The sequence below is a fragment of the Polyodon spathula genome, chromosome 5 (assembly GCF_017654505.1).
Source record: "Polyodon spathula isolate WHYD16114869_AA chromosome 5, ASM1765450v1, whole genome shotgun sequence".
Taxonomy (NCBI): Eukaryota; Metazoa; Chordata; class Actinopteri; order Acipenseriformes; family Polyodontidae; genus Polyodon; species Polyodon spathula.
In genome coordinates, this window is record NC_054538.1 from 20,186,454 (window position 1) to 20,209,013 (window position 22,560).

Consider the following 22,560-nt stretch of genomic DNA (forward strand, 5'->3'; position numbering starts at 1 on the left):
AGTAACTTTAGTTTAGTTATACAAATTAGGCAAACATTGTCATTGTCTCTCTTATATAATTTAAGCAGCTTCGGATTACTGTGCCCTTAACTTTTTATGCTTATCCCATTCATTCTTATTGCTATTACTCAAATACTATGTTTAGTATTTAAATAAGTGTTTAAGGGGATTTGTGTTCAGAAGCTAATCTTTAGTTCTGGTTGCCAGACATAGACCTACGAAACAGACAAAATGTCTTCATTTTAATAAGTGCCAGCACCATACAGTGAACGACATGTTGCTGCCAATATGGTAGGTTATCACTAGATGGTGCTAACATTCACAAAGATAAAGAAGACTGGTTGATCTTACTTGTGTTTCAGATGTCTATGACTGGCAACTAGAAGTAAGACGCAAGTCAAATACAAAACAGTATTTCAATATTAAAAACATTCAGAATGTCTGCAAACATTGTGAAAAAAAGTTTGAAAAAGAAGCTAGGCACACTACTAGGCCACAGTTAACATTGAAAAAATGATTTTAAAAAGTTGTTCTACAGGGTTCAAACTTAGGTTACATTATTCTGGCATTGCCCCTGATTTGACCAGAACCTCGGCCATGTATTTAGACTATCAGCAGTTTTTCTCCACTCTTTAAACTTGGCTGGAGTCAGGAGACATTCTCTAGATAAGTGACATGTTTCTCTTTCCTGTTACAACCACTGGAAATGCTGACGGGGCTTGTAAAAGTTTACCATAGTAAATCTGCATAGTCATTTTGCAGTTTTTCCATGTTTTTTTTTCCATGGTTATACTATGTATCTATCTTGCTTTTTGATATACTTTACCATACCTCTCTGGACTTTATAATGTTTACCTTAGCATTAACATGCTCTCACTATGCTTTATTAGACTGTGCTACGCATTTAATATAGTCAATTCTATAAGAGGCTGTGCACTCTGAAAATCAGATTCTCTATTTACAAACTCACAGTTAACACAGTAGCAGATGGTGACAGACATTTCAGTTGCATACACCTTTAATTATTTTCTAAAACTATCCCTCTTTTTCAGTGGCTGAAACAGAATATCAGTTAGTGAGCCTGGTAAATAATGAACTACGCAGAAAGAACAATAGAGAATGGACATATATGATATTAAACAGGTAAGACATTTTGGTATAAAGTATCTCTCTAATTGCATACTCTACTGTAAGTACAATGGCCCAGTCTTTTCCTATGAGTGTTTTCTCGTGAGTACTTTGGTAGGGCTATAACATTGTGAAGACCTTAAGAGGCATGATCAGCTTTACATATTCATTAAATCTAAATCACCTCCAGAAAAAACAAAACAAATTAACATATGCAGTTGTAGTCAAAAGTTTACATGCCCCAAATGGAAATTTATAATTTCTAGAAATTTCACAAAAACAAAGAATCTAAGGAAAAAACGTTTGTAGCAAAAGTTTTGCTTTTGTGGATGAGGAAAAAGTTAGAAGAAATAGATGTCTACAATTATTTATTTCAACAATTTTTTTGCAAAAGTACAATCCACACATCAATCTCTAAGCACTGTGATAGCTATAGCAACCCTACCATTTTGATATACATCTTTCTATGCATTATTTCTCTATGTCAAAGGATTGTTTTTTTTTGTTGCTTGTTTAAGTAAAATATTACTTTTACATTGTTTTACGTTGCTGCAGCTTGGGATCCATTTTAAGACAAGCTGTCAAAATTAATAGGAACTGATTATTTTCTGCTTGGTTAAAGGAATGTAATTGAATTGTTAAACTACAGGTCTGGACAGCGGTCCAACAGCACAGCTTGCTATGCCTTGATCTGGTTGTTGTGAACAGCTGTAGAAGAGGAGAAAGAGGAGTCGGTTTTTCTAGCAGCGAGCCAATATTAAAGGAGATCTATAAGACAACTACCTACAACCAAAATAAAGGACAAACAACAATTCCAGCAAAACATGTTGCCCTTGAACCATCAATAAAAGATGCATAAAACTGGAAAGATTGGATTCAGTGGACATGAATTGTAACATACAGTGAAGGTATCCAAGGAGTTAGAGAAAAGTAGCAACTGGCTCTGGTTGAGGAGAAAAGAAGCTGATTAGGGACCTCAAAAAGAGAGGTGATAGGGGAAATTAACATCTATAAAAAGAAATGGATGGCTAAAGCAAGTAAACTGGGCTGGGTTGGGCAGTGCAAAAACACCAGCATCACTTTTGAGCCTTCCTGAGGTGTTGTGGCCTAGTCAATGAAATACTGGTGATGGGAGGTGCTCACCTGAATGACCCCTGCGAAGTGCCCTACCCAGCCCATTCCAGACCGCTGCCATGCTGAGGCGCTAGGGAGGTCACACTTTGCTTGATCCCTGGAGCCACACCATTACACTTCAGTCATCAACAGAGGGCCAATAGGAAATCCACATTACGTAGTGGAGGAAAAGCACTGATGATTCATATAATACAACTACATAATTTTGTCGAATATTAGGGAAAACGTGGCTTCTACTGGCATAGTGGTGTCATTGTTGGGCCAATCATATGGCAACTGTTCCCACCTTGTTCCAGTGCTTTGATGATAACATTTCTTCGTCATTGGTGTTTAGTCTCCAACCTCATAACCTCCTTATATGTGTTGATAGTTTAGAGGTGGGTCTTTAAAGAGACAGTAAATAGCCCACCTTCTATTCAATGACTTTTAAAATGTAATATAATATCAAGTTACACTACATACAAAGTGTAGTTTGACCTTAAGTAGAATTCACACTTCACAGATGCCAGGTTATTTACTTTTGTGTTTCATTAATCCTGAAATTAACAAGGGCCCTTTTTTAAACCAAGTGCAAACCAATTTTCAAAGGGGATTTCAAATAATGCAGTAGTTACAGAAAGGAATAGTTCAATTATTGAGAAGTTGTGCTACTTTTACACTGAACATTATTATATTCCTCTGTGAATTTGCCTTTGGTTGGGTGTGCATTGCTTTATGTAGAACTGCATTTACTTCTTTGGTTTCATAGATAAGCATATGTGCCTATAAGATGAAGATGCGTGGTGGTGCTAATATGACCAGGGGCAATTACAATTACAGTGCTATTGTGTTCAATTACAATTACAATGCTATTGTGTTCAATTACAATGCTATTGTGTTCAATTACAATTACAATGCTATTGTGTTTCTTACAATGCTATTGTGTTCAATTACAATTACAGTGGTACTGTGTTCAATTACAATTACAATGCTATTGTGTTAAATTATAATTACAGTTACAATTATTCTGCAGTAATTACAATTACAATTACACTCAGTGACACACATTAACATGTTTACTTTATTCTAAATATACAAGCAATAGTCAAGTGCAAATACAGAAACATTGTAGGTGGATTTCAGTTCCCTATACTAGCCCAAGTGCATAAATCACATAAGTGCTTAAATCACATATAGGAGCCTATCTATGCGATCATATAGCTTAGGCTTAAAATAAATTTCAAAAAAGACATGAAAATAAACACATTCATAAATACCAGAATTAACTGAATGAAATGTACTTTATTTACAACATACATACATACAAGAATACACTGACGCCACCCGTTGTGTTGCTACATGCTGTGCAGCATTACAATGCAAATGAGTCTCTAACTGTAGCTCTTACCCAACAGGTTATGATTACTATTGCTTGCTATCTATAGACAGGAGGAGTTCATCTAGCTGGAAATGAGCACTGAACCACTCCCCTAGGCAAGCCTGCGTCAAATGCAACATACAGGTAAGTAAACACACATCCTACAAAACTGTTCAAGCTTGTTTATTCCACAGGGCAACTTTAAAACACAAGATATTCAACTTTAAAACACAATGTTAAAACAAAAACATCCTGAAGATACTGATTGTCAATAAAGATTTTTGATTACTTCACAAAAGATCTCAGTTTAGTTATTTTGAGTACTTTTAGTGCATGGCAGGTTTTTTTTCCTTTTCATTCACGCAAAGGCTTCCAAAAGTTTAAAATGGGAATATTACTTTGGTCCTCAATAGGTCATGTATATAGGTGGCATGTAATTATATATACATATATATATATAATATATATATATATATATATATATATATATATATATATATACCCTATAATAGTTCCATTAATAATAAGATGAATACAGTAGTACTACAAAGTGATGTTATAAAATGCGTATTTTAATGCATCTAACAACTTAGCCTATCCTAGCTCCATGTATACTATAAAATACAGTGCACAAGCAGAGAAAACACATTGAATGGTAGCTAGGACTGGAAAAGGCTTAGTGGTCCAGTGGTTAAAGAAAATGGCTTTTAATCAGGGGGTTCCCTGGTTCAAATCCCAGCTCAATCACTGACTCATTGTGTGACCCTGAGCAAGTCACTTTACCTCCTTGTGCTCTGTCTTTCAGGTGAGACGTTGTCGTACGTGACTCTGAAGCCGATGCATAGTTCACACACCCTAGTCTCTGTAAGTTGCCTTGGATAAAGGTTTCTGCTAAATAAACAAATGATAATAATATGGCTGTCACTAAAAAAATATCACAAGACAATCAGGCAATGTACATGAGTCATTAAAACAAGGTTTTGTCTTTTCTGAATAGTACTGACTCAATCCTGGTTAACCACCTGCCCTGACATCAAAACCCTCACCCCTACAAATGTGTGCAGCCTCTCTGGATGCTGCATCTCTGTGAATTTATCCTGCTTTAATACCGCATCTCCAAACTTAACTGTACAGGCACTGAACTTACCTTGGATTTTATAGTCAACCTTACCCTTGCAAAGTGTACCACTGTATTTTTGCAATTTTATAATACATTTTTTACAATAGTTATACAATGCATTTGCCATTTTTGATCCTGGTTTGCCATTTTTATTAATATACAGTGCCTTGCAAAAGTATTCAGACCCTCTCACAGTTTGTTGCTTTAAAGCTTGCAGTCATGACACTTTGAAGTAGGAATTAATATGTGTTATATACACAACCTACTCCACACATTCAAAGCAAAAACAAAAAGAAAGAAGTAAATAGATAATTAATATGAAATAAAAATGGAAAAGTCATGATTGCATAAGTATTCATACTATTTGCTGTGGCAAACCTAAATTAATTCAGGGGGACAAAATGACCTTAAAGAGCAACAAAATTAGTTGAATGGCCTCTGTCTGTGTGCAATATTAGTGGTTCTCATGATTTCAGAATAAAAACACCTGTCTCTGTGAGGTTCCTTGGTCAGGTAGTGAATTTCAAGCAAAGACTCAACCATGAAGACCAAGGAGCTTTCAAAGCAAGTCAGGGACAGTCATTGAAAAGCAAACATCAGAAGGGTACATAAAAATATTGAAGTCTCTGAATGTCCCTGTGAGCACAGTCTACTCAATCATCAAGAAATGGAAGGTGCATTGTATCACCCAGACAATGCCTAGATCAGGCTGTCCCTCCAAACTGAGCAGCCGGGCAAGAAGGAAACTGGTGAGGGATGCCACTGTGAGGCCAACAACAACTTTGAAAGAGCTACAGAGTCAATGACTGAGATGGGAGAAAATGTGCATCAGTCAACAATATCCAGAACACTTCACAAAAATAGCCTGTATGGCAGGGTCAAGAAGGAAGCCATTACTAAAAATAAGCCATCTCAAAGCCCGCAGGGAGTTTGCCACAAAGCACCTGAGTGATCCTGCAAAAATGTAGCAAAAGGTGTTGTGGTCAGACAAGACCAAATTGGAACTTTTTGGTCTAAATGCCAAGCATTACGTTTGGCGCAGACCCAACACAGCACATCTCCCAGTCAACACCATCCTTACAGTCAAGCATGGTGGTGGCAGCTTCATGCTATGGGGTTGCTTCTCCTCAGCAGGGACTGGAAAGCTTGTTAGGATTGAAGGAAAAATGGATGGAGCAAAGTACAGGCAAATACTAGAGGAAAACCTGTTTCAGTCTGCTAAAGACTTAAAACTGGGGCGAAAATTCACCTTTTAGCAGAACAATGATCCAAAGCACAAGGCCAAAGCTACACTGGAGTGGCTTAAGAATAAGAAAGTGAATGTCCTTGAGTGGCCCAGTCAAAGTCCTGACTTGAATACTATTGAGAATCTGTGGAAAGACTTGAAAACTGCTGTCCATAAGCGATCCCCAAGCAACTTGAGAGCTTGAGCAAATCTGCCAAGAATGGGCACAAATTGCACCAAGCCAGTGTGCAAAGTTGGTAGAGACTTACCCAAAAAGAATTGTGGCTGTAATTGCTGCCAAAGGTGCTTCCACCAAATATTGAGTTGGTGGGTCTGAATACTTATGCAATCAACATATTTCAGTTTTTTCTCTTTAGTTTTTGCTGACATTTACTGTAACTTATCTTACCCTTATAAGTCTTCAGTTTGAGCATTCAAGTTTTGAATAAAATATTAAGTTTAAAAAAATGTGTATGCATCATTTTGTAATTTCACAAAATGGGACACCATAGGAAGGATCTGAACACTTTTGCAAGGCACTGTAATTTACAATGCTTACCTATGCTTTACCATGCTTTATTACACTTTGCTCTGCTTTTACTATGGTAAACTTTAATAACGGTAATTACATACAGTGGACCCTGTTCACAAAACTTCAGGGAATGTTTTAAGGAATGTTTTTTCAATGACTACTTTTTGAAGAGTGTTTATAAACATTATTTTTGGTTAAACGGTGTACTGTTTAGAAAAACAAATTAGAATAAACTTCTAAACTTTTTTTAAAACAGTTTAAAAAGATTTTGTGAATGGTAAACATAATGTAATTAACAAAAAACAGTCCTTAACAAAACATTTCTTAAAATAGTCCTTGAGTTGTTTTTGCTTTTTTTAAATTTTAATATAGTCCAGGTAACAAGCTCAGGTGTTCCTCTCAAAATAACTGTTAATGCACCCCTAATTTGGCATAATGCTGCATCTTTTAAAGACTTGGTTTTAAAAATAATTACATTTATTTACTGTAGATTCAAAAAAAGTGGATAGAGCTCATGGGAAAATGTTGAGGCACTCATGTAAAGCAGTGTATCAGCCTGGCAATGCACCCACAGACGTTTGGACTAGTCAGGATACAGACACAGAGGTCTTAAGTCAACCATGCTGCTCTTATCACAACCCCCCCATATGTGGTGAAACCTTGACTTTGCAGTACTCGGTAGAGAATTAACAGAACACTTTTAAGGAAGCAGAAATACTCAGAAACTCAAGACGGATGTCAAGATTTCAAGGACAGCTGGAGCACACTGCAAAAAAAACAACAGGGTGATTCTATATTGTTGTAACTATAGAAACAGTTAATAGAAGTCACGGTATTTTCACTCCGATACAGACAGAAGGGAGGTGGGTTGGACTGTGCTGTGCTGTTGGAGCCCTAAGGGTCTGAGCGCCTATGGCTCACGGCAGATGAACCAGATCTCATTCCTCCTGTGGGGAACTCCCGGGTTTTCATACACGGCCACTATGTAGGTTTCTCTGAGGAAGTCGTCTGTGGATCCCAGCATCTCCCACAGCAAACTGACCTGTCGCATTATAGTCTCCTCTGTGGTCGTACCATAAAATACCCTGGAGAAGTAAAACAAAAACATAAATGCAAGAATCGCGAAAAAGCCACTGAACCTATTTTTTTTTAAATGATTATTTTTAAACAGATGTACTCCTGCTGCAATAGGCATCCACAACCGTAGTGCTACAGGACTATGTAGTAAATGGTTCATAAGTGTGTAAGCTTTTCTGAAACAGTTAAACAAGGGTTTCAATATATCGAAATTACATTTTGGAAAAAAATTATAATTTAAGCTAAAACTGGATTACAATATCTAACCTATGTTTTACAAATGTATTCAAAAAGCAGCTCCCATCAGGTTTACATCAAAAAGGAAAGCAAACTACAAAACTAGCAAGAAATTAGCAAGGAGTTTTTAAATTAATGAAGTTATTTTTTTTGAAGATTTTTTTTTTTCTGCTGTTTTGCTCCCCAGTTTTAGAAGTGGACTGATTTAAAGTGCATGGTGGGAATGTCACACCCCTCCCTCTGACTCTTGTGTCCAGGTTACTAGTTTGATTCTAGGGGAGCCTGAATGTGAGTTTAGGAAACCTTAGTTCACATGAATCTATTTTTCTTCTTTTAGACGTACTACAGTAAATCGAGATGCCCTCTCCTCAGAATGAAATGGAAATTGGAAGGACAGGTAAAGATAAGGCAGATATTAGGAGTTTTTGTTTTGAGTCCTGCTGCTTCAGCCTCACCTGGTGATGACTCTGATGCTCTCCCTCTGTACGATCTGAATATCTGGGTCGGTGGGTTCAGGCGGATAGTCCTGGAACTCTGCCGGTATGTAATATGCCGTCAGGATGTCCCGGACAAAGCTTTTCTCATCCTTTGCCATCCGGATCTCATTAAGGATAGGCACGGTCATACCTAAGTAGCGGCCTGGTGGAACAGGGGGAATCTTGTGTAGATTACTGTCACGACGTGGCACGGACATTCTAGAAACTGCATGTATGTACATTACATTACAAAACTAATATTGATGCGGCAGCCCCAGCGTCAGAACACAGAAACCATATGTCACGGATAGGCTTTGTAGTGACGTCAGACCAGGAAGTAGACAGACACAGTACTGGGGTGAGTGAAGGCGCTGATGCGCAAGTTTATTATAACAAAACAAAACACAGAACACACAAAACGTCACGATGGCCAAAATAAACAGACAAACAAAACAGTGAACACGAACCCCAAACAAGTATGGTGCTGGTGCAGAGCCAGCCCGAGTAGCAATTGTTTTCTTTGTGTTTTTCTTTTATTTCTCCTGTACCTCCTCTCTGTTCACCCAACCCTGAGGGCGACACTCGTGCTGCTTTTATCTACAGCTGTGTCGGGACTTGACTGCTAGTTAATCATTCACTTGAATCCCGGCACAGTCTGCCTGTGCCCACATACCAACATACATTTTAAATCAGCTGTGCTACAGAACCCAAATATACCAAGTAACCCAAAACACACCCAGGGGTGGGGGGTACCCCATCACACCATACCTGCAGAGTTTTCACTGCAGATGTAACGCATCAGTTTCATGAACCCCATGGAAATGCTCTGCTCATACAAGTCTTCCCCCTTGATGATGTACGCCCATTTCCCAGCTGGGTACACTCTCTCCTCATACAGAACTTCCTTGTTCTGAAAATGACAACAAGAATGTTAAACAAATGGCTCCTCTGCTAAAGAAACACATTCTTTAGTTTTTTTTATCGGATAGCAATGTACAAATCTCCTTGGAACTTCCTTTTCAAGAGTAGCTGAAGGGAGTTCTAATTGCAATCATCATTCGGCTATGGAGCACCAATATACTCCTTATGCGACAGGCCACCTGCAATTTTGGATCCACAGGACTCCATAGAATACAAATCGGAACTCTTTAACTTTAGATTAAAAGATAAACATCATGCCAAATACGATTACAGTAAGTGCAGTCACATTTCTGTAATCATACTGGCGAATCTCACAGGTACCTCTCAAATTTTAGAAAAGCAAACTATGAAGGCATGAAACAGAGACTAACAGAAGTAGATTGGAGTAAAATAGAGACAACACCCACAGAAGAAGGATGGTTGTTCTTCAAAAACGTAGTACTAGAGGCGCAAAACAATTATATCCCTAAAGTAGACAAATCTAAATGTAAAACTAAATTGCCAAAATGGTTTAATAGATCAATTAAAAAAAATATTCAGCGAAAAAAGGCACTTTACAGAGCATTAAAAAAGGACCAAAAAGAAAGTACACAGAAAGAGTACACAGAACTGCAAATGCAAGTCAAAAAGGAAGTTAGAAAGGCCAAGAGAGAAATAGAAATGAACATTGCTAAGGGAGCTAAAACCAATTCCAAAATGTTTTTCCAATATTACAACAGCAAGAGAACATTCAAAGAGGAGATTAAATGTTTAAGAGATACAAATGGCAAAATCGTAGAGGAAGAAAAAAAAAATAGCAAATATGTTAAATGATTACTTTTCACAAGTTTTTACAAAGGAAGATACTGACAACATGCCCCACATGTCATCCAGTTCCTATCCAGTTTTAAATAACTTTAGCATAACTGAGGCAGAAGTGTTAAAGGGACTAGGAGCTCTTAAAATAAACAAATCCCCTGGGCCGGATGAGATCCTCCCAGTAGTACTCAAAGAAATGAAAGAAGTAATTTACAAACCGCTAACCAAGATCATGCAGCAGTCTCTTGACACAGGGGTGGTACCGACAGACTGGAAAATTGCAAACGTAATACCGATCCACAAAAAGGGAAACAAAACTGAACCAGGTAACTACAGACCAGTAAGCCTGACTTCTATTATATGCAAACTTATGGAAACTATAATAAGATCCAAAATGGAAAATTACCTATATGGTAACAGGGTACTGGGAGACAGTCAACATGGTTTTAGGAAAGGGAGATCGTGCCTAACTAACTTGCTTGATTTTTTTGAGGATGCAACATCGATAATGGATAATTGCAAAGCATATGACATGGTTTATTTAGATTTCCAGAAAGCTTTTGACAAAGTCCCGCACAAAAGATTAATTCTCAAACTGAACGCAGTTGGGATTCAAGGAAACACATGTACATGGATTAGGGAGTGGTTAACATGTAGAAAACAGAAAGTACTGATTAGAGGAAAAACCTCAGAATGGAGTGTGGTAACCAGCGGTGTACCACAGGGATCAGTATTAGGTCCTCTGCTATTCCTAATCTACATTAATGATTTAGATTCTGGTATAGTAAGCAAACTTGTTAAATTTGCAGACGACACAAAAGTAGGAGGAGTGGCAAACACTGTTGCAGCAGCAAAGGTCATTCAAAATGATCTAGACAAGATTCAGAACTGGGCAGACACATGGCAAATGACATTTAATAGAGAAAAGTGTAAGGTACTGCACGCAGGAAATAAAAATGTACATTATAAATATCATATGGGAGATATTGAAATTGGAGAAGGAATCTATGAAAAAGACCTAGGAGTTTTTGTTGACTCAGAAATGTCTTCATCTAGGCAATGTGGGGAAGCTATAAAAAAGGCTAACAAGATACTCGGATACATTGTGAAAAGTGTTGAATTTAAATCAAGGGAAGTAATGTTAAAACTGTACAATGCACTTGTAAGACCTCATCTTGAATATTGTGTGCAGTTCTGGTCACCTCGCTATAAAAAAGATATTGCTGCTCTAGAAAGAGTGCAAAGAAGAGCGACCAGAATTATTCCGGGCTTAAAAGGCATGTCATATGCAGACAGGCTAAAAGAATTGAATCTGTTCAGTCTTGAACAAAGAAGACTACGTGGCGACCTAATTCAAGCATTCAAAATTCTAAAAGGTATTGACAGTGTCGACGCAAGGGACTTTTTCAGCCTGAAAAAAGAAACAAGGACCAGGGGTCACAAATGGAGTTTAGAAAAAGGGGCATTCAGAACAGAAAATAGGAGACACTTTTTTACACAGAGAATTGTGAGGGTCTGGAATCAACTCCCCAGTAATGTTGTTGAAGCTGACACCCTGGGATCCTTCAAGAAGCTGCTTGATGAGATTTTGGGATCAATAAGCTACTAACAACCAAACGAGCAAGATGGGCCGAATGGCCTCCTCTCGTTTGTAAACTTTCTTATGTTCTTATGTTCTTAACTCTTCAAGTCACGGAACTCACTCAGACAACATAGAAACTGGTCAACCCAGCCCCTGAAGGGTGCCTGAACTGAAATCATATTTAGCTACAAGACTGAATAAATCATTTGCATTGTGCATGCAGATTACCCAGAGAGAGAAACTTCCAAGCCACTTGAAGAGCAAGTTGGTTGCTACCATATTTAACTGCATAAAACACAACAACATGTAAGACACTAAAGTGATACTAAAATAGTAACTTGATGTCTGTACTCATTCTACTGAATAGGTAATCTATGCAGCAGATGACAGCAATTAACTCAGCATTTTATATTTTAGATATTTTGCAAGTGTTGTGTATGGAATTAGTGATGGCACCTTTAATTGTGTACAGTTGTAATATTGGGAATAACATGCTGCAGCTGGCATGCTCAGTGCTAGTTAGTCCAGTCCTGGTCGGACAGCATGTCACACAGCCAGCTCTTATGTTTTTTTTACTGTATATGTAACCATTTGTTGTTTCTGTAAAAAAAAAAAGTTTAAGTTTCAGTGAGTTTGTTCTGTTATTTATAATATTAAATACACCACAGTAAACACAGTATCATAGATTAGATATTTCCAAACCATTCTTTTTCATTGCCACAATCTGAAAGCCAAATTTATACATTTGGAATCTGAAAATGTTCATATTTTCTCACAAATTTGAAATGTCCAATTATTTTTTATTTCAACCCTGCTCTACGCTGTGATCCCTGCGACTCGGGAGGGACGAAGACGGTCAAACGCGTCCTCCGAAACAGGTGCTGTCAGCTGTCCGCTTCTTTTCACTACGCGCCCACCTTGCAGCCACCTCAGAGTAGGGGTCTTCACGGGTCCACCCGGACCTCAGAACCCGAGACCCGAACGGAGTTGCAGCTCTTGCTGTATCAGTCGGAAAAGTCGGAGGAATGGATGTGTTTATGAAGGATGTGAAAATAAAACTTGAAAAAAAAAAAAAAAAACGGATAACACGAGGAAAATCTCTCAGAAAATTCCAAGTCTGAAGTGTGGGAAACATTTGTTGTCACTGTGGAAAAAGAAAGGAAAACAGTTGGTGCTGCTAAACGTACTGATTACAGAACCCTGCTGCGACACGATTCAGTTAAAACCTGAACTTCGAGTCTTCTGAAACATACAAAGGGATGAACTGAAGCAACGATACCAACCCAGGCACCTACTACATCATTATTGTCAGATCAGGTACAGTGCCAACAAAACATAAGGACACGACATGTTAAGTAAAAGGCAGGTTTTACAGCTTTGAAGTTGGGAAGAGATAGAGTAGACGTTGCCGTACTGTAGTAGGTGTATATCATATTACGAATGTTACTTTAATGTTTAATATTTAACTTTAATTGCATTTGCACCTTTGTGGATTGTATTTAGTTGTTTTCTTAAATAGAACATTTTAGTAACCTGTTCTTATGTGTTTTACAAAACCAAATGTTACCTCTCAATTCCGTTACCATTTTTGTTGTCTGTATTAAAATCACACATTTACGAGATTGTACTTCATGTCATTGAGTATTTTACACAAAAAACGTTTTATTTATTTAATTTTACAGTCCTCTATGTAGGTTCCTAATGGAATAAACACTGCCTGTAGTTCACACTGTGACAGGCTTGTTGTTTTACTTCGGGTCGGGTCAGGTAAATAACTGTCAGTTCCGGATCAGGTCGGTTTGATTATTTGGACCGGTGAAGACCCCTACCTCATTGCTACAGGCAGACCCGCAGGGGCCCGGACAGTCTACAGGGGTCGCTGGTGCGCGGTGAGCCGAGGACACCCTGTCCGACCCTGGCCGACCGAGGCACTTGACCAATTTTGCGCTGCCCCTCATTGTAACCGGCAATAAGATACACAAGTTCAGTGTAATTGCCCTGCTCTCATCGTTCCCACGAAAGGCAAGCTCCTTGTCTGATTACATAGCATGTTGCATCGATCAATCTTTCCAAAATCTCTCAATTTTCTCTAACCTTTTTTATTATGGGGGTCAGTAAGACTGATTGACATACACTGATGAGAAGAAACAGCCCCTAGATTCAACCAAAAGCAATTGAATGGGAAAGAAAAGCACAAGCTCCCAGTGCTTTTTACTGTATTTCACGGTACAAAAGCGTTCCGAAAACTTTTTTTTTATATTGCTTAAAATATGCATTATACTGTGCTTATTATACTTGTTAATAGTGTTTTTCGTTTTTATAACAATTAAAAACACTATTTAATAAACGTGTGAATTTTTAATTATATATTTTGGTCGGGTAGGCCATGCCTGCCCTGCCAGCAAGTCAATGCTATATGGGCTACTGAGACCTTTTTTTAAAGAGGATGCAGGGAGGAGTGGCACCATTCTGCATTGCATGAAACTAGTTTGCAATATAAATGAAATTATCAGATAGGGATGAAAAGGGGAAATATTGTCTTTTACATCTGCATTTTAGAAATGCACTGCTGTTATTGTTTTGCATTTTATTAAAATGGACTGCTTATATGACACAGAATTCTGCGTAAAAGCGACCTCAGGAGATGGCACCCTACAAAACTTTAAACAAAATCTGCATTTATTCATTTGAACTACCAAGATACTTCCAAAAGTTGTATCATTGGTCAGGAGTATAAAGCATCCCAGCAATATCAGTTTCCAGGTATTCAGTAATGCTGATTGTAAGCAAGTGCCAATCATTGCTTAAATTAAAACTAAATGTGGACACTATCATGTTCCTTAACACAATTCAAATGTAAGCCATGGACAACACTCTTGTTACTAAACTGCTGTGGACAGAGACAGCTTTTTTAAAATGAGTTTTTTTTCTTCTCTTGATTGGTTGTTATTGTGACTTGTTATGAATTTAAAATGCCTTTTATGGGGGGATTTGACCCCCAACTGGTACAAATCAACAAAAATAAGGTAAAATAAATAAATAATATAATATTTAATTACTACTTGTGAGCAGGATGGCTTTGCAGGGGTGACATCCAACCAGAAACACACTCCACAACAAGGACTGGTGGATGAAAACTGAGACGCTATGGCGTTCAGTATATTTATTAATAAACAAACAAGACACACAAAACAAAGGGCGCGTTGGCGAACCAAACAATTCTAAATAAGTACCGTGCTGGTTTTAGAATCAGCACCGTTAGCATTTGTTACCTCCTGTCTTCACTCTCGTTCATCACTGAACTCCTCTCAACCCCTGAGTGTAGAGAGCTGCAGCCTTTTATAATTTGTGAGCAAGGGATTAAACTAGCTATTAATTATTCAATTATCCCTCTGTCACATTCCGCACGGGTTTTCATACCTGCAAAAATAATCACAAAATAAGAATGGCGGACGGCATCTTGTTAGTCCGCGCTGCAAATAATAAACAGTACCCTAAATCATAATATACAAAAGGAGCGGGACACTCTGCCACACTACTGTATATGTATTAGCTGGTATAATCAATTTAATATGTATAATAGTTTTTAAAGCATTACTAGCAGTGTTACACAGTAATCCACAGCTCCGCATGTATTACTGCGTTTTTTACCCTTTCATAATGTTGATGAATCAGCTTTTTTGGAGAACTATATATCAATACAGAAAAATTATGCATTGCCCCAGCCTTAGTCTTGCACCCTGGGCGGAGTGCCTTTACCAGATGCACCACTTGGGAACCCCCTAATTGTGCAACTTTTCATATTTTTTAATCACTTAAAATGCTGCTGGACCAAGACAAAACTGCCCAGGCGGGACATTAAATGGGGTCTGGTTTTCTTAAAACCTACCTCAAATTACTTTATCCACCTCATAGTCCACATACAACAAAATTAATTAATTAATTAATTAAGTAATAATAATTCTAGCAGTTTTCCTATTTTTTTTTAATAAATCAACGGTTCCGGACCAAAACAATACTAATTATCACTTTCCCAAACTCTGTTTCTTGATGCTGAAAGAACAGCTTCCCGTATCAAGAAACGAAATAGTGGCTTCTGGTAGACTTTTGGGATATAATTTCATGTTTCTTGATTACATTATGTTAAATAAAATATAAAAATGATGCTTTTAATTGATGCTTTTAAATGATGCCAGGCATTTACGCTGCAAAAAAGACTTGCTGTCCTGTTTGTTGTCCGTTGTGTTTGTTTTATGTTGTACTGTTTCGCTGTGCCACTCCACAACATAACAAGGAGAGAGGGGGGAGGTGTTGGTTGCCTGTCTGTCCGGGCTCACCAATCCTGGACATGCATTTGCACCCCCAGAATGCTGGCGGGAGAGCGGATCAAAATGACATGCCCAATATTGGTGGGGGCGGAGGGAGGTCGCGGTTGAGAAAGAGATAAATAAGAGTGCATGACTGAGCGCGGGGGCGAGCTTTGAAAAGTGAGTGAGTGACAAAGAGTGAGAAACAAAGAGAGTGAGAGTGAGAAGGAGACAGGTTTCATTATTTTTATTTTTATTTGGCGTGGTTCACTGCGGACAGCGGCGCGTATTTGCTACCCTGTTGAAATAAAGAACTAGTTAAACCGTCCTACCTGTATGATCTGCTTTATTTTACATGCAACGCTACAGTATTTTAACTATGTCTCGATCATAAAATTCTATGTTATGTAAAACTTTTGGCCATAGCTGTGGAGTATTTGACTGACATATGATATGTGTCATCAAGTGCCCCGTCTGGGTAGAAATATGCTGCGTTGACCACTTAAATACCACTATATGACTGAAAAAAGGATGCACTAGCTCATGAAATTGGTTCGGAAAGTATTTCCATTACATTTGTGTGCATCATTTATTGTACAGGATACATTTTTATCCACCCCTATCATACAAATATTTGTTTCTGTTCGCTCGTATTAATTAATCGAATTCTGCCTTTTTTTCCCCATCACAATTGTCACGCTTCCCGCACCATAGCGCATAAAAAAGTTTGATGGTAACATAGCAATTATAAACAAGACATGATTTATGTGTGAATTTTTATTGATATTTAATCACATGCCTGCATGTGGTCCACTGAAACATATTATACTTTGTGGTCCAGCATGATTCTGTTTTGTTTTTAAACCAGTGTTAGGTCACAAATAACACAAAATAATAATTTTAGAAGTTGCCCTGTACACAGCCCCTACCTACCTGAGAGCACGAAGCAATTACGCAATAATCTAGCGAAGCAATCACCTAAGAAAACTTGACAAAACAAATGCAAATTATTATCCTGCAGCGCAAGATGGCAGAAAAACGTACAGTACAACAATTATTAATACAAGTAATCTCGCTAGTTTAAATGATTTGAAAATACAGAAACAGGTATTGCTCATGTCCATATGTGCCACAGAGCTATTGCGCATGCTCATGTGACCAGGCGATGACCGAGAGATGCATTTTTCTACTGGAGGCATTTTCTGATGTTACACCTGCTTTTTTGTTTTCCTTACAGACCAGTGTCATAGTGCATTCATAAATATTGACACAGGTTTTCTAAAGGAAGAGAACGGCAAAAAAAAAAAAAAAAAAAAACAAACAAAAAAAAAACCAAACTGTTATCAACATTGTTTTCTAGTCGCAGTCTATATATAATAAATAATGTACCTTTTCATGACAACACAGTGGAACAAAGGGCACTGGTTGTCGCTCTTGAGTCTGTGTTGACATTTGCTGAATAGGTCCTGCCATTTCTGGTAAACAAAAACAGGCACACAACAGAATAAATAAGTCTAAAAGTACACGGTATCCAAGGAAAGACATAAAACATTGGAGCCTTTTAAGTGCTCTTGTGGCGTCTGGGCTGCTAATTCCAGGCACTTACCTTTGCTTGTATAGACTTTTTTTGTGGTGCAATAAGGAACAAAAACTACAGTAAGTAACCTACCTTTTGTCTGGTAATGTGTCACCATAGTAATAAAGCTTTTATCACTCACACATTACACAGGTGAAAAGAATCCAGCATGTTACTGAAAACAGTGCACCAGAAATCAAAAAAAGAAAACTGAAAGGGGTTTCTAAATGAATACATAAAAAATCTCTTGCCATTAAACCAACTGTAAAGGTTGCTGTGCTATTATCCCACGTGTGTTAAAAAACTAAAAAAAACATCTACTGCAGCTGGTTTCACAGAGGGTTCAGATCGATTTACTTTTATCCTCCTTGACTGTACTGGAGCAGCAGTACGGACTGGGCTCTGCTTCTAACACAACTTTTTAAATCACAATAAATGACAAACTAAACAAAAAGCTTCTTCAGCCGCACCATGGAAGGGGAATGGCACCTCTTAACAATAAGTAAAATAGATATGCAGTATCATTGGGGTTCAAATATATATAATAACTGTTGATGAAACACCTAATAAAAGTGCTCAATTCAGGACTTAAGAATCTATTGGTTTGACTGAAAGTACCAAAAACATTCAGCTACATTGCCAATTTTATTAACCAATTCTCATCATTTGGTTCTAACTTTTTTGCCTGTACCTTGTGGAACGACCACATTGTGTGTGCTGGCTACTGCCTGCCAATGAGCCAAAAGCCTCTCCTCTTCCTCCTCGTTCATTGGTTCAGGATTATCCTCTGTGACATTGTCATCCAGAAGTTCATCATCCATGGCAGCGAGATCCTCAAATGTGATGCGAGCCATATTGAGCAACAACAGAGCAAATCTGCAAAACACACAGAAACAAGGTTTGCAAAAAAAAAAGGAAAACATTGCATACAGAACACTTTTGCCTTTATAACAACGAAGACGTAAAATTTAGAGGGGCTTTGCTGTTAATATGGCTTGTAAAGTCAACCCCTCCCATCAGGCTGAAGATGCCCTCTTAGACAACTGGATATGGGACACCATCTGGACTGTCATTAGATAGCTTTATTTAATTAGAAATAGGGCTGTCAATTAATCGCAGTTAACTTATGCGATTAACACGTTCATTTTTTGGGAGATCACTCAAGGCAGTGCTTCACTCACGCAAGATATTTTTAGACAGAGGAAAAAAAAATAGAGAAAGAAAAAAAATCCTCACTTAAAATAAAAATAAAAAAAAACCCCATAATCCACTCACTGATAACACACTGACCCAACCTGACCCGAGCACGAACTATAACATACAAACTACACCTGACCCAACCCTGAACCCAACTTACTGTTAGGTCCTATTGGGCTTGGGTCAGGTAGCAAGGCTCTACCAGGAGCTGTGTCACACCAGTGGATATCAAGGTTACTGCTGACTTAACCTTTAACGCAACCGACTCATTCCAAATACCATTTCCATCAGCCAGGTAACAGCTGCTTTGGTTAAGAGGGCAAATAAATACATTGTTTTTCCAGTGTCTGCTGCAAGCAACACTGACAGCTGGGGTTCAGCTGAAGTGCCAATCTAACCTGCAGATGTTCCTGGCTGCAGAACTTTAGACTCTGCTTCATTAAGTCCTAAAATATCATGACCACCGATTCCCCCGATCAGATGTGGATTAACAATGACGGACGCCCGTTCTTCAGCACTGTTAATACCGACTCCCCCGATCAGATGTGGATTAATAATCAAGGACGCTCATTCTTCAGCACTGTTAATACTGACTCCTTTTTAGAACTGGTCTTAACCATAAGTCAGTCACAGCGCAAGCTCTGTTGTTCTTAGAATAAAAATAGCCCTGTCTGAAAATGACCCACTTCATAGCAAAGCACTCAAACTGAAGGACTAGTGATTTTTTTTAAACTTTCTAACGGTTCGTTGGATAGAAAGAAGGTTACTTGTATCTACTAGTGTGTGATGCTCCCACCGTCGCTCGCTTTAAATCAATTCTCAAGACTCACTTGTTTTCTCTTGCTCATGCTCTTTAAGCCTGATACCTGCTACTAGCTGCTGTGTTGCTGCTAATATTTGACATGTTACTATCATGTACTATGCACTTTCCACTGCATTAAATGTACTATTTCATGTATTATGCTACTATCATGTATTATACACTTTATTTTTAAACAATATTATTTACAGTTATGGAGGATATAACCATTACTCAGTGATTATTTTTTTTTTTGTTTTATTTAGGCAATTTCAAGTTATTAATAAAATACAATTTAAAGTATTATTATTATTATTATTATTATTATTATTATTATTATTATTATTAATGAAAAACATCAGTTTATGAGTAAAGGAAACTGATAATTGTAAATGCATTAAGGTGAGTAATAAACTGACTCCATTGTGATTTAGCAGTTAGTTCAAACAATTTAACAACAGTGCTGGATTGGAAATACACAAAAGAAAATACGACCTAACAAAAAACTGGATGTTTTTTATTATTATTATATATTATATATTATTATATTATTATTATATTATTATTCGTCGTAGTCATTATTTTTGTTGAATTTTATCTACAAATGTCATTTAACATAGTTGTTAATTTATATATAAATCAAGATTAACTTTTTTTTTTTTTTTTAATCGCTGGACAGGCCTAAGTCGAAAATGCCATTTCTGAGAGGATCTGGGAAGGCAAGCTAATCCCTGGAAAGAAGGTGGGGGGCAACTATGATTGAATCAGCAGCAGAGCTGAAGTGTCACTTCTCCCTGCTAGAAACACAAAAAGACAAAACAGCAAGCGGAGAACACATTTACCATAGCAATAGCCCATCTCAGTTATGCAGACCTAGATAGCATTCCGTTTTATGCATCAAAGCACCCAGGTAGGCTTGGCTTCCTTTCAGGCTAAAATATAAATGTGTACTGAAACTCTCTCAACACACCTAAAATGACACGAGGGCGTTGAAGTTCAAAGACTAACCGATTGAGCTAACCAGTTGAACCTGTGCCAACTTTCTTTAAATGACATATCATACAGTTATAGAGGTATGTACAGTTTGTATCATGATACAAGACCAGAAGCACAGCACAGCTCATTGCAATTCACCAAGTGCTTCTTGGATGAAGTGTTTTCTAGTTGGTATGAATACATACTCTACCCATCTGATTTCATTTTTGTCATTTAACAAAACAGTCTATCATTAAATGATCATTTGATCTTATTATTCATCGAACAAGTAGCCCATCAGTACCATCGCACGTTTAGTGGGAAACATGTTGTATCGCGACCTAAATATTGTGATATGACTCGTATTGTGACATCACTACTCATTATAGAACTACAAATACCCTCAACTAGAAAAACAACTTATAATGCATTTTAGAAATTATATGCCATTTCTTTTTTTCAGATTTCAACCCCCAATCTAAACCTTTTGAATCTGTATCAACTTGAAAGTAGGTCAGTGCACACAGACAGGAACAACACCCGCAATCCTGAATTTAAAGAAACAGTATAGAGTTTCATACACACTGGTGTTATCATACATTTCCCCGACTGAAAACTAAAAACAAACAAACAAAAAAAAAAAAACATTTTATGATTTAAATGCCACTTCAGTTAACTGGTTTGTCCACAAAATTTTACATTTACAATCATAACAAAGCAAAGCGTATGTTTTTATTTACAGACGTGAAGTCACGTGACTGTTACTGTCTTGCAGATGAATCTAGTCAAGGCAGATTCAGGCTGACCGGGTGCATACTATATGTATAAGCTACGTGTTCATATGTTAAGTTTGTAAATTTTACAAATGGTAGAGCTTTACAAAAAATAATTACATTTATCGCGTTGCGGTAACTCTCCTCGCTGGTGCGGATTGGTTCCTTCCAGTCACCCACACGTTCAAAATCCACAGCAAACTGACAAGTGAAGTACAGCAAGCCAGGGATACAAAACTAAAGCTGCAAGTCCCAGTTGAACTGAGTGGCACCTAAGCATTACTGTAAGAGCAACCCAGTGTGCAACAATCCTAACCATGTGACGATGGGTGGAACATGGTAATCAGAAGGACCATCTGTAGTTACAGTCAAGAGTGGAAATATCTCTCCATGCATTTTCGTCTCAAAAAGCCAAATAAACCGGTTTCGAAAAACAGCTCTAAATTATTCTAATTTCTGATTAATTTTCAAGAATATGCTGCTAGCTCCTTACTTGGGTTTAGTATTACACTGTACTTCTAATCTAATAGCGGCCTTAAAAAGTACAGAAATAAATGACACAAACTATAACAACTTGTTATTATTGAACAATGTACTGCATAAAGTGCAAATAAGTAAATACAATTCACAAATGAAATGTAAGAAATTATTAGTGAACACTTCATAAATGAAAGGCATAAACGAATTTCCTGCAGTGCGCGTATGTTTAGAAATGACATATATCGCCGGTAATATTTTTACAATGCAAGAAAAGGTCAATGCTTGATTGTTGTAATTTTTTTTTTCCCTCAGTTATACATACCACCTATGCGCTGAACTCATTGCCCTTTTCTATTAGAAAGATTGCTTCGATCAGTATGTTAGTCAAGATTAAAGACTTTTATAGTTTAGTCTTTTTAAACGGATTTACAAATATAATTGTTTAATCAATTGTATTATTATATTATAATTATTATTATAATAATTATTATTATATTATTATAATAATAATAATAATTAATAATAATAATAATAATTGATTAAACAATTATATTTGTAAATCCGTTTAAAAAGACTAAACTATAAAAGTCTTTAATCTTGACTAACATACTGATCGAAGCAATCTTTCTAATAGAAAAGGGCAATGAGTTCAGCGCATAGGTGGTATGCCAAACTTTTGAAAACGGTGTTATATATATATTTTTTTTATATATACATTTTTTTAAAAAAAATAAAAAAAAAATATGAACATTCATTTATGGAAATAAGTCCTATCTATATATATATATAGGACTTATTGAATAAAAAATAATGTTCATGTTTTTTTTCTTTAAGCAAATTAACACAGCCCATGCTGTAGTTTTTTT

At 37.2% G+C, this 22,560-nt stretch overlaps 1 protein-coding gene across 1 annotated transcript; it reads right to left on the reverse strand.

Annotated features, from left to right (window-relative positions):
- Positions 1–6,527: 6,527 nt before the first annotated feature.
- On the reverse strand, positions 6,528–21,464 carry soul4 (heme-binding protein soul4). The gene is made up of 6 exons (XM_041250015.1): positions 21,335–21,464; positions 18,162–18,346; positions 17,284–17,369; positions 9,055–9,196; positions 8,266–8,449; positions 6,528–7,581 (listed from the first exon to the last, which is right to left on the reverse strand). The coding sequence occupies exons 2-6, from the start codon at positions 18,322–18,324 to the stop codon at positions 7,407–7,409; spliced, it is 750 nt and encodes a 249-aa protein (XP_041105949.1). The 5' UTR covers positions 18,325–18,346; positions 21,335–21,464; the 3' UTR covers positions 6,528–7,406.
- Between the last annotated feature and the right edge of the window lie 1,096 nt (positions 21,465–22,560).